Raw genomic sequence first — 13,203 nt, forward strand, 5'->3', positions numbered from 1 at the left:
ATAACTACCAAAAACAATAGATTCGACTGTCTCTATTTTTCTATTTGATATGAATTTTAATGCCATTAAGAAAGAGTCTTTTGAGACCAACTTGACCAAAATGGTGAAACCCCATCTGTACTAAAAATACAAAACATTAGCCAGGCATGGTGGCGGGTGCATGTAATCCCAGCTACTCGGGAGGCTGAGGCGGGAGAATCCCTTGAACCCGGGAGGTGGACATTGCAGTGAGCTGAGATCACGCCACTGCACTCCAGCCTGGGCAACAAGAGCAAAACTCAAAAAGAAAGGAAAAGGAAGGAAAGGGAAAGGGAAAGGGAAAGGGAAAGGGAAAGGGAGGAAAAGAAAAGAGAAGAAAAGAAAAGAGGTTGAGCCAGGTGCGGTGGCTCATGCCTGTAATCCCAGCACTTTGGGAAGCCAAGGCAGTAGGATTGCTTGAGGCCAGAAGTTTAAGACCAGCCTGGGCAACATAGCAAGACTGCATCTCTACAAAAAGGAAAAAATAAGACAGAGGCTGTATAAAAATGCCTTTTGTGCCCATGTGTGTCAAATATTTCAATTAATGCTAAAAGTTTCATTTAGAAAAACATACACAAGGCATGAACAAATAAGATATTTCTAGGGGAAACAATTCTGGTTTTAGCTGAAGAGCTCACACCTTTCTCTTTTCCCTCCCTCATGAGATCTCCAAAAAGAATACATCAAACTGCTCCTTTCTGTATCGCCTCTGAGAGCACTGAGTGCCAGGGTGGTCCCCAGCATAGTTCTGTGTAAGGACCAACTGTGGCTTGGAGAGAACCCCCTTGACAACACGAAGTTGAAACACGGTACCTGCAAGCAGTCGAGGGATGTGCTGACTACCCGTGGGGACTTGGACTGGCAAGCTAGCTCGAATGGAAGAAAATACTTGTCAGCTTCAATGAAGTTTGCCTTTGGTGGTGCAGCAGTGCCAAGCCTAGGAGAAAAGCAAGAGAGGGTCGGGAGGAGAAATGAATTTTCTACACCTTACTCTAACTTCCCATTCCACCTGCAACCATTTAATTAAAAGTGCCTGCAAACAATATCCTGGGGCTAGACATTAAAAGTTGAACACATATATTAGGAAAAATACCACTAAAGTGCCACATGCAGAGAGCAAGTTCTCTGATTGGCATGCTGAATTAACAACATCCTGGACTGAATCCTGGTGGCAGCCACGCCAGAGTTATACTTCTGAAATGTGACTAACCGGCTTCCTTACTATGAAGATCAGGAGGAGCCACTCATGGAGCAAGCTGTCCTCATGCCTAAGGAAGCATGCCATACAAGAGACAAGGGCTTTGCCTCTTCTGTCAAGAAAAGATACAACAGCATTACCTCAATCTTGATCCTTCCCTCCAAGTATACAAATACTGAGGCCTGTGAACCGAGCATCAGTTCAAATATATACAGAGTTGTGCTGTGTGCCTAGCACCATGCTTGCAGAGTGTGTGCCACCCCTGAGGATTAGAAATATGAGAAAACAAGCAGAGAAAGGGGCTCCCCGAGTTGCTACCTACTCCCTTCACGCCATATCTCAGCAAGGAGGTAGTGCTATAGCTTACCTCTGCTTTTCTATTTCTGCTTTAATTTCATCTGGTAAGGAAGGAAGAAAAAACACATTAGGAACATGTAACATTTATGTAAAGGAAAACTTTACTAAAATATATCTGGAGACCACTGAAAAGAATGTTAATGAGATGTTTAAATACAAAAATGCTGATATGAAGTGAAAGACATAATTGTAACAGCAATAATAATAGCTAACACTTACATGGAGTGACTGGCTAGGCATTACTGTATGTGTTTTAGCTCACTTAGCCCTTACAACGATCCCATGGGGTCCATACTATTATAATATCCATCTCATTTAGAGCAGGGTTTCTCAGCCTTGGCACCACTGACATTTGGGGACGAAGAATTCTTTGTTATGAGGCTGCCCTGTGCACTCTAGGATGTTTAGGAGCATCCGGGCCCTCCACTCACTGGATACCAGAAGCACCCCTGATCTCTCTGCCATCTTGAAAACCAAAAACGTCTCTAGACATTGCCAAGTGTCTCATGAGCAAAACTGCTCTTGATGAGAAGCAATGATCCTGATGAGGAAACCAAGGCACAGCAGGGTTAGGTAACTTGGCTACTGTTGCACATCAAGAACTAGGGAGCCAGAATTTGAACCGAGGCTTTCTGGCTCTACAGCCCATGTTCTTACCTGTTTCCTGTTCTGCAGAATGCATGTTCATGACAGTTAGCTGACACAATACCATGGTAATATCACAACCTCTCAACTGTGTGCAAATATGCATAGAAGACCGGAAACCGATACAACAAAGTATTGAAACGCATAAAATACTCAAAGTTGTCTAAGTAGTGGGACCTACTACTATGACATTTTCTATGATAAGCATATATACTTCTTCTTAATCAGCACTTCTAAAAACAATTATAATAAAATATACATAACCTACAATTTACCATCTTAACCATCTTTTAAGTTTACAGTTGAATGGCATTAAGTACATTCACATTGTGCTAAGTAAGGCACATGTAATTTTTTTGAATTAAAATTAATTTTAAAATCTTAACCATAGAGGTTACAACTACACTGGCAGGGTTACAGGAATAGCGTCATTTTTCAGAAATCACAATCTCAGAGATAGTCTTATTTCCAGGAAAACAAGGTTTTGTGTCATTAAAACAACAAAACACCCTGTCTAAATACACAGAATTCCCCCCACATCCACTCAGTTGAATGTATTTCTACATGTTAGACCCACAAACCCACGTACTATCAAATCAGACATGGGAATGTTTGTTCTCAATACCATGTATTCAGATCATCTCCAAAAGGCCACCCTCCTTTACACAATCTCTAGAGAGCCAGTAGTGTGGATATGGCACTAGTTATCCTAGCAACCCCAGGACATAGTACTGAAGGTTGCAAATTTCCTTTTCTTAGATAACTCCATTCTAGACTCAACTTGAAGACGTGAAAACCAAGTAAACTGACTCACTGGAAGTAGCAATTTCTAACCTTCAAGCCTGACTTTGTATATCTTATTACACACATAAGAAAACAGAAGAGAAATGCCTAAATAACTAATAGCAAACATTTTGCTCATGGACCATAAGGGTTGTGACACACAGGGTCAGAGAGCTGTGTGGCATGGATCTTGCCCCTCAGGGAAAAGAATTCACAAAGGAAATGATCCAGCTTCCACTAGCAGAGACCCATGAAGTTGTGGGAGATCCAGCCCGTGAGGCTGGCAGCCACGCGATCAGCTTTTAGAAACCCGTATCTATAATGCTAAGGCTCTGCTTGGGTGACAAGATATGTCACTCTGTGATAGGCCAGCTGGGTGCTCCTGCCCAGACTCAAATGTAAGTTTTCCTTCCAATCACTGTTACCTTGTTAGAGTCAAGTTTAAGTCCTAAACCTATCTGAAACAATGAGGTCTTTGCTAGAGTTGGTGCTGGCCTGTGAGCTCTAAAACAATCTGTTTTGAAATGCCACTATAGGCCAGGCGCAGTGGCTCACATCTGTAATTCCAGCATTTTGGGAGGCCGAGGCGGGCAGATCACGAGGTCAGAAGTTTGAGACCATCCTGACCAACATGGTGAAACCCCATCTCTACTAAAAATACAAAAATTAGCTGGGCGTGGTGCCACACACCTGTAATCCCAGCTACTCAGAAGGCTGAGGCAGGAGAATCCCTTGAACCTGGGAAGCAGTAATTGCAGTGAGCCGAGATGGTGCCACTGCACTCCAGCCTGGGCGACACAGCGAGACTGTGTCTCAAAAAAAAAAAAACATAAAACAAACCAAACACAAAAGTTACACCAACTACAAAGGCCCATGGAGGCCAGGCGGGAAATGTCAAGAAAAAACACGGTGGATGTAAGATCAAAGAAAGACAGGACCCCTTCTCCACCCAGTACAGGAAGGGGTGCGGCAGCTCCTCAGTTCCAGCTGACTGGAATCTTTAGAGTCCCTGAGCCCACAGGTGCTAATTGTTCTGATTTTTCCAGAGGTCGAAATCCAGATTTTAAGTGAAAGCTCTGATTGCAATTCAAACACCTTCAATTGTTTTAAAATTATATTAAATAGAAAAAATAAGATCTGGTGTTCGATAGATCAGTATGATGACTACAGTTAACATTAACCAACTGTACATTTCAAAATAGCTAGGAAAGAATTCAAATGTTCCTAATGTAAAGAAAAAATCAATATTTAAAGTGATGAATATCCCAGTTACCCTGATTTGACTATAAGAAAGCATCTAATTATCAATGCACTTAAAAAATATGTACAGCTATATGTATCAATAAAAAATACATTTAAAAAATATTATGGCTTAAATAAGACTGGTTTGTAAGCTGCCTAGCTCTGAAGTTACCAGTTTGCCAATTCTGCTTTAAGGGATGGAGAAGAGCCGAGGAGAGAGTGCTTCAGTGGCTGCAGAAAAGTACCTGCAGGGGATAAAAGTGGCTTTTAAGGACTGTGACCAGTGCTATGAGGACAAAGCATCAAGTTTTCTATAAGCAAAATGTTGTCCAGCCAAAGAACAAAGAACTAAAGAGCCAGAGGACTGAAGTTCAAGGCCAAACTCCATTATAAATTTTATAGATGAAAATCAAGATCCACAGAGGTTACAAGTTATTAAGTACTGGAGATTGGACTTAAACCCAGAAAATCAGGCTCCAGAGTCTGTGTTCTCCTGGATACCTTGACTCTCAAATAAGCATATCGAATTACTCTGTAAACTATAAATGCAGAAGAGTTTAAATGTGTGGTTTTCCTAGCACTGATACCAACCATGAATGCTACAACCATGGTTCAAAACACTGGTGTTTTACTACTCTGTGAACCCGTCCAGCTGGGAAAGCTAGTTTACAAGCCTTCTGAAATCTCCCAAACCCCTTTTCCAGCCTGGCATGAGCACAGCAAAGGTAAAACCCGGTTTTGGAATGGGAATGAGCAAGGGTTGACAGGACTGGCAGCAGCAGCAGTGCAGGGCACAGGGACCGAAGAGAGCAGCCCTCTCCTGTGACCAGGAAAGAGTTGCTACCCAGCCAGGCGCGGTGGCTCACGCCTGTAATCCCAGCACTTTGGGAGGCCGAGGCGGGCGGATCACAAGGTCAGGAGATCGAGACCACGGTGAAACCCCATCTCTACTAAAAATACAAAAAATTAGCCGGGCGCGGTGGCGGGCGCCTGTAGTCCCAGCTACTCAGGAGGCTGAGGCAGGAGAATGGCGTAAACCCAGGAGGCGGAGCTTGCAGTGAGCCGAGATCGCGCCACTGCACTCCAGCCTGGGCGACAGAGGGAGACTCCGTCTCAAAAAACAAACAAACAAACAAAAAAAAAAAAAAAAAAAAAGAGTTGCTACCTGGAAGAGTAACTGCAGAAACCTAAGAAACTTCAGTTGCAAATCCTATGTTCACAGATTTTCTTTAGTTTTCTAAATTTACCCTTAAGTACTCCCACAAGAATTAGGAATTGTTGCGCTTTCTAAACTACTCTTTGTTGAAGAAAAAAAAATCTTGAGGCCAGTCCCCGTGGCTCATGCCTGTAATCCCAGCACTTTAGGAGACTGAGGCGGACAGATCAGTTTAAGCTCAGGAGCTCAGACCAACCTGAGCAACATGGTAAAAAGACTTAGATTCCATCTTAAAAAAAAAAAAGAGAGAGAGAGAGAAAGAAAGAAAGACACTCTTGAAAAGTCTTCTCCACTAGGCCCAGTAGGGGCCCAGATGATAACAGCATCTTTGTAAGGGATGGGAGGAAGCCCATGGAGGGGCTGGGAGAGGGTGGCCTGACTCAACTTTTCCTCGGACAGATCACTCTGACTGCTGTGAGGATAAAGAGGAAGGTAGCCAGGACAGAAGCAGGGAAACCAGTCAGGAGGTTACTGCTAATAATCCAGACTAGCAGCAATGGAGGCTTGGAGCAGGACAGAGCCTGTGCAGGTGGAGAGAAGGCACAGTCTGAAGCACACCGGCACCTTTTGTTTTTGTTTTTGTTTTGGAGACAGAGTCTTATCCTCTCACCCAGGCTGGAAATGCTCAAATAGCAGTAGTCTCATATAGCCCAACCTAAAAGTTGGGTTCTTGATATATTTGGATAATGCAATCTTTTTTTTTCCATTAAAAGAGGAACAATCCCATCAAAAAGTGGGCAAAGGATATGAACAGACACTTCTCAAAAGAAGACATTTATGTGGCCAAAAAACATATGGAAAAAAGCTCATCATCTCTGGTCATTAGAGAAATGCAAATCAAGGCCCGATGTGGTGACTCATGCCTCCAATCCCAGCACTTTGGGAGGCCGAGGCAGGCAGATCACCTGAGGTCGGGAGTTCGAGACCAGCCTGGCCAACACGGAGAAACCCCAGTCTCTAGTAAAAATACAAAAAAATTAGCCGGGCATGGTGGTGCATGCCTGTAGTCCCAGCTACTCAGGAGGCTGAGGCAGGAGAATCACTTGAACCCTGGAGGCGGAGGGTGCAGTGAACTGAGATTGTGCCAATGCACTCCAGCCTGAGCAACAAGAGGGAAACTTCGTCTCAAAAAAAAAAAAAAAAAGAGAGAGAAATGCAAATCAAAACCACAATGAGATACCATCTCAGGCCAGTTAGAATGGAGATCATTAACAAGTCAGGAAACAACAGATGCTGGAGAGGATGTGGAGAAATAGAAACACTTTTACACTGTTAGTGGGCGTGTAAATTAGTTCAACCATTGTGGAAGACAGTGTGGTGATTCCTCAAGGATCTAGAACCAGGAATACCATTTGACCCAGCTGTCCCATTACTGGGTATATACCCAAAGGATTATAAATCATTCTACTATAAAGACACATGCACATGTATGTTTACTGCAGCACTATTCACAATAGCAAAGACTTGGAACCAACCCAAATGCCCATTAATGATAGTCTGGATAAAGAAAATGTGGCACATATACACCATGGAATACTATGCAACCATTAAAAAATGAGTTCATGTCCTTTGCAGAAACATGGATGAAGCTGGAAGCCATCATTCTCAGCAAACTAACATAGGAACAGAAAACCAAACACCGCATGTTCTCACTCATAAGTGAGAGTTGAACAATGAGATCACATGGAAACAGGGAGGGGAACATCACACACTGGGGCCTGTTGAGGGGTGGGAGGCAAGGGGAGGGAGAGCATTAGGACAAATACCAAATGCATGCTGGGCTGAAAACCTAGATGATGGGTTGATGGGTGCAGCAAACCACCATGGCACATGTATACCTATGTAACAAACCTCCATGTTCTGTACACGTATCCTAGAACTTAAAAGTGTAATAAATAATTTTTTAAAAAAAAAAAGGAGGGAGAAAAAGGAACAGGGAAAAAGTGTGTGTGGCAGGTGCCTCACAGATAGCATGGCACAGCCTGATGTGGCAGAAAGAAAAGATACAGGTGCGAGACAGAGCTGGGTTCAAGTCCTGGCATGGACATCTATTAGCTGAATGATGCCAGGTGGGTTATTAAACTTCCCTGAATCTTTTTTTTTTTTAATGAAGTCTCACTCTGTCGCCCAGGCTGGAGTGCAGTGGCACCATCTTGGCTCACTGCAACCTCCACCTCCTGGGTTCAAGCAATTCTCGTGCCTCAGCCTCCCAAACAGTTGGGACTACAGGCATGCGCCACCATGCCCGGTTAGTTTTTATATTTTTAGTAGAGACAAGTTTTTGCCATGTTGGCCAGGCAGGTCTTGAACTCCTGACCCCAGGTGACCCACCCACCTTGGCTTTCCAAAGTGCTGAGATTATAAGCATGAGCCGCCGCGCCCAGCCAACTTCCCTGAATCTTGATTTCCTACTCTAAAAAATGGGAGTGATTAAAAAAAACCCAGCCCCACATGCCCCAGAAACCATAACTAGGCACCGAGAGTGCAGATAATTCTCTTGACACCGCCATGAGAGAAGTCTTGGCGGTGACTAAGGCGGCGGCTGGCACACGGTAGGTGGTCAATAAATGTCAGTTCTCTTGCTCTTATTTTAAAAGAAGTCAATATTAAAGCAAAATCTCTAGTGCCATCCATGGGATCAAGTAAAGCCAAGGGAAAAGGAAAATGAGTGGAACCCTAATGATGATGATGATGATAGCTGACTCACTGACTGCCTCCTAGTGGCAGGTGCTAATTCAGTCCTCACCACAACCCAGGGAGGCAGGAACACTCTAATCATCCACAACCGTTTTACAGGTGAGGAATCTGAGCACAGGGAGGTTAAGCCACCTGCCCACATCATAGCCAGAAGTGCTACTCTGAAGTCAGGATCCATGCCCAGGCAGTCTGTTGGAGGGCCAGCACTCCTGAGCCACTCAACGATGACAGAAGGAGGAGGATGGTGCAGGAAGAGGCGTATAGGGCACAGCATACCTGCTCCACTTTATTGCTCCACATCTTAACAGGTGTTGCTTTCCCAACTGCCAATGGGGCAATTAGCAACAATTTCCAGGCTGGAAATGAGGGAGACTGGAGCAGGGTGGGGCAGCTGCAGCTGAAAAGCCATGCTGTCTTTGCAGGAAATCCTTTCTGGATGTTACCGCTTGGGTCACACACCTCCATTCATCAGCACCTCTGACACCGGCTTGCATTCTCTCTTCCACTCCCAAGGCAAGTCCAACAATGACCATCACCAACCTCAAATCCAGCACTGCCCAACAATCCCATCAGTGGCCAGTGCCCCCAGATCCCACAGTAACCCTTCAACCCTCCTCAGACATCTGTCTGTCGCAGGCTTCCCCCTACAGAAACCAATGCTGCCCCTCAATTCCTTCAGCTCCCAGTCACCTGCCACGTCCTCCTCCACTCCAAGCCAGCCTGGTGAGGCTGGTCACACTGACTCTTGTCCCCATATATTACTGGGGCACTTCCAGCTCCTTCCTCTTCTCTCCTTCCAGCTGACCCTCTCAACTGCTCCCAGTAGAACCTCTCTCTGGCCTGTCAAATCTTGAGATGGCCAACTTCTTGGCTTTCCTTTTTCCTCATTTTCCAGGGTAGATCCCATTAGCAGGGCTATTATCAGATGACACGCAATCAACAGCCTGGACGCTCTCTGACCTTTAGTCTTCACTTGTGGCAAAATCCCAAACTTAGATTGTACTAGTGTTCCCTTTTCACCTGTCTCCGCCTAAGCAGACCTCTGACAACAGGGCAAGTTGGCAGGCCTACAGAGCCCCAGTTACCCATCACGAATGAAACCTGAAATGCCACCCAGTAATTTGGTCACCTCTCACTCTCCACGATGGCTACTGCACATTTCTCCACCCTCAACAGCCCATCTCTCCCCTCCTGATCATCACTGTTCCACTGCCATCCTCTTTACTCACATCCAATGGAGTGGCCTCCTACTTCACTCAGAAATTAGAAGTGGGCACAAGGAGACTCCCTCAGCTTGCTGTTAGCAAACCTACAATCTGACCTACTTCTGGCCTGCTCTCTGCTCTCTCCTGCTATAAGGGAGTGAGTGTCCAACCCCTCCACCTCTGTCATATCCCATCCCTATCTGCCTTCTCAGGAACTTCACACTATCCATAATATCTAGAACCTGATTGAACAGTGATGATCCCTTCTTACCACACTAGGCCACCACCATCACCCTAGACCAAGCAACCGTTATCTCCCACCTGGGCCATCAAAATGGTCTTGTAACTGGTCTCAATGCTTCAGCAATTATCCTCCCTTCCACCCTACAGCTTTTCTTAACAGCAGCCAGAGGGATGCCCTCAAAATGTAACTCAGATCACATCACTCCTTTGCTCAAAATGCTCCAGTAGCTTTCCATCCCACTCCACGTAAAATTAAAACTCTAAATCTTGGCCTCCAAACGTCTACGTGATCTGGCCCCTGCTATACCTCTGCTCTCGCCTTCTACCACCCTGGCCCTGGCCTACTTGCTCGAACACACCAAGCACATTTCTGTCCCAGGGCCTTTGCAGGAGCTATTCCTGCTCCTGGGAATGCCCTCCCTCCCCCTAGACATCTCCATGGCTCACCACCTCACTTCCTTCAGATCCCTGCTCCGATGTCCTCTTCACAAGACTTCCTCACCACCTAATACTGCCACCCCCTTGTCGCCCTGTATCTCCTTACCTGCTTTTTCTCTCACTTTACTCTGATGGATCTTTCTAGTCTTTTTTCATAGTATTTATCACCCTTGACATACTATGTATCAGTTCATTCCCATCTTAAAAAGAGGCAGCATCCACTCAGCTGGGTGAGTCAGCAATCGGGGAATCAAGCTTATCAATCCTCTTTCCCATGCTCTTACTCGCTCCATCACAAGGTTTTGTTGGCTTCATCTTCTAACCAGGTTGGAAATTCATTTTCTTTGCTCTACTTCTATTGTCACCACTAATCCAGGCCAAAATATCTCTCAGCTAAAAAATGGTAACTGCCTGCAATGGTTTGAATGTCCCCACTAAAACTCTGCTGCAAATTAATTGCCACTGTGATGGTATGAGTGGAGCCTTTAAGAAGTGATTAGGTTACAAGGGCTCTGCCCTCATGAGTGGACTAATATGTTACTGCACGAGTGGGCTTCTGATAAAAGGATGAGTTCAAGCCTCATTTCCTCTCTCGCCTTCCGCCATAGGATGACCCTAGCTAGATGTTAGTGTCATGCTCTTGGACTGTGGGCCAAATAAACTTCTGTTCTTTATAAATCGCCCAGTGAGTAGCATTCTATTACAGCAGCACAAAATTGACTAAGATGGTCTCTTCATTGGTTCCTTGGCAATCCCTCTGGTCTTCCCCTAAGATGTTCTAAACACAGTGGTCCAAATGATCGTTCCAAAATAACACACCTGGTCATCCTAACACTTGCTTTCTGGTTTAAAATTCTTCAGTGTCAGCCGGGCACGGTGGCTCATGCCTGTAATCCCAGCACTTTGGGAGGCCGAGGCAGGCGAATCACGAGGTCAGGAGATAGAGACCATCCTGGTTAACATGGTGACACCCTATCTCTACTAAAAATATAAAAAATTAGCTGGGCGTGGTGGCGGGCGCCTGTAGTCCCAGCTACTTAGGAGGCTGAGGCACGAGAATGGTGTGAACCCGGAAGGCAGAGCTTGCAGTGAGCCAAGATCGCACCACTGCACTCCAGCTTGGGCGACAAAGCGAGACTCCATCTCAAAAAATTAATTAATTAATTAATTATAAAAATAAAACTCCTCCATGTCATCTCACTGCTTCTGACCTAAAAAATCAAACTCCTAGCCATGACCTCCAGGCCTCGCATGTTGGGGTCTTGGCCTACATCTCTCACTCCATCTCCACTCTCTGCTCAAGTAGTGTTCCAACCGCACACTGGCCTCTTTCAGTGTCCCCAACAGCTGTGTTCCTCTCTGCCATAGAGCCTTCACTCAGGCTGTTCCCTCTGCTGAAATGCCTCCCACCCCCAACTACTTAATTCTCAATGACTGAGTGAGACTTCCTCAGGGAAGTCTTCCCTCATCCCTCTGTTAACTGCCCTTGCAGAACCAGGTATCTCCTTCAGTACTTCTTGGGTTGTTATTATGACCTAGAGGGCGTATCCTCTGAACAACGCCCATCTCCCCCATTCAACTGCGAACTCCTTCAGAACAGGGTCCTTGTTTGTTTTGATCCCTCTACATTATGACATCAGGGGTGATATCCAAATAAATATCTTCAGAATAAATGTTGGGCCTGGTTTAGTCAACAGGCAAAAGGACTATATTCAGAACAACAAATATACACTGACCACTCCCTAGGACGGAAGGAAAACTTAAGAATTTTGTGTCCTAGCACAACAAGGCTGTTCTCACAAAGGTATAAAACTATAAAATATCAAGCCAGAAGGCTTATTTACACCCAAGACACTAAACAGAAATGAGCTTCCCACTGGAAGGTTTCAGAAATGAATCAGCAAATGCAAAACTATTTTTTCTAGGATAACTTTGCTCGAAAGAAAGTCAAGTATTTTCCTGGCAGGCCCCCTAAGCCTGGTGAAACTGGCGAGAGCTAAACACAGCTCTGAGCTATTTATATAGGACACTCCATGTTCTTGCTGATTAAGTACACATTTTCACAAGTTCACTCTTTTTCATGAAGAATGGTCTTACTGTTTTCCCTAGCACTGCTTGCAGACTCTCCCCTGAGATTTACAAGTACAGGATAGAGCTCTAAATTCATTCTATCCAACCACTGCTTCTCTCATGCTGGAGACTTGCAAAAGGTCTATAAACCAACTAATAGGGGAAGCAGAGAAAGGCAAGCATTCAATTCCTTTTCCTTTAAAGATTCCAACACTGGCTGGGCGCAGTGGCTCACGCCTGTAATCCCAGCACTTTGGGAGGCTGAGGTGGGCGGATCACAAGGTCAGGAGATGGAAACCATCCTGGCTAACACAGTGAAACCCCGTCTCTACTAAAAATACAAAAAATTAGCCGGGTGTTGTGGCGGGCACCTGTGGTCCCAGTTACTCAGGAGGCTGAGGCAGGAGAATGGTGTGAACTCGGGAGGCGGAGCTTGCAGTGAGCCAAGATCTCGCCACTGCACTCCAGCCTGGGTGACAGAGCAAAACTCTGTCTCAAAAAAATTAAATTAAATTAAATTTGAAAAGATTGCAACACCAATGCCTCTGAATTTCAGCAGGTCATCTATTAGGTGCCAGGTACTGTGCCAGTTACTTACTGAACAGTTCATTTAACCTTTGCAATAATTCTGTGACGAAAGTATTATTATCTTTACCACCCTGGAAAACTGCTGCCCAAAGAGGGATCACTGGACTATCAATAAGCAAATCAAAGTTTCAAACTCTCAATCAACTCTCTGCCAATCCTACATACAAATGCTTTTAAATAATCAACAACAATCCAGTTTTTTGATGCCGCTTCTAGACAGATAACCTCCTCCTGAAGAATCCACAGTGGTTTCCAACAAAAAGTAATCTTCCAGGGTCCTGAGTACTGTTATTTCGCAAAATTTTTATGATACACAGCACTTGTAAACACAATGTGTAATCAAAACACTAGAATTTGCTAAAATTAAAGGCTTTTTTCTTCATTTCAATTTAAAGTCTTATTATGTCAATTTATTTATTTATTTATTTATTTTTTTGAGACGGAGTCTTGCTCTGTTGCCCAGGCTGGAGTGCAGTGGTGCCATCTCGGCTCACTGCAACCTC

General features: G+C 44.8%; 1 protein-coding gene across 2 annotated transcripts in view; it reads right to left on the bottom strand.

Annotated features, from left to right (window-relative positions):
• Positions 1-13,203, bottom strand: part of LOC105470707 (ARF guanine nucleotide exchange factor 2) — a 115,662-nt gene that overhangs the window by 96,623 nt on the left and 5,836 nt on the right. For both annotated transcript variants that reach the window (XM_011722911.3, XM_011722910.3), the window contains exons 2-3: positions 1,584-1,614; positions 832-955 (exon numbers count right to left, since the gene is read on the bottom strand). In XM_011722911.3, coding sequence (XP_011721213.1) covers positions 832-955; positions 1,584-1,614 — 155 coding nt within the window. The remainder of the gene's footprint in view (positions 1-831; positions 956-1,583; positions 1,615-13,203) is intronic.

This window comes from Macaca nemestrina, chromosome 15 (genome assembly GCF_043159975.1).
Source record: "Macaca nemestrina isolate mMacNem1 chromosome 15, mMacNem.hap1, whole genome shotgun sequence".
Taxonomy (NCBI): domain Eukaryota; kingdom Metazoa; phylum Chordata; class Mammalia; order Primates; family Cercopithecidae; genus Macaca; species Macaca nemestrina.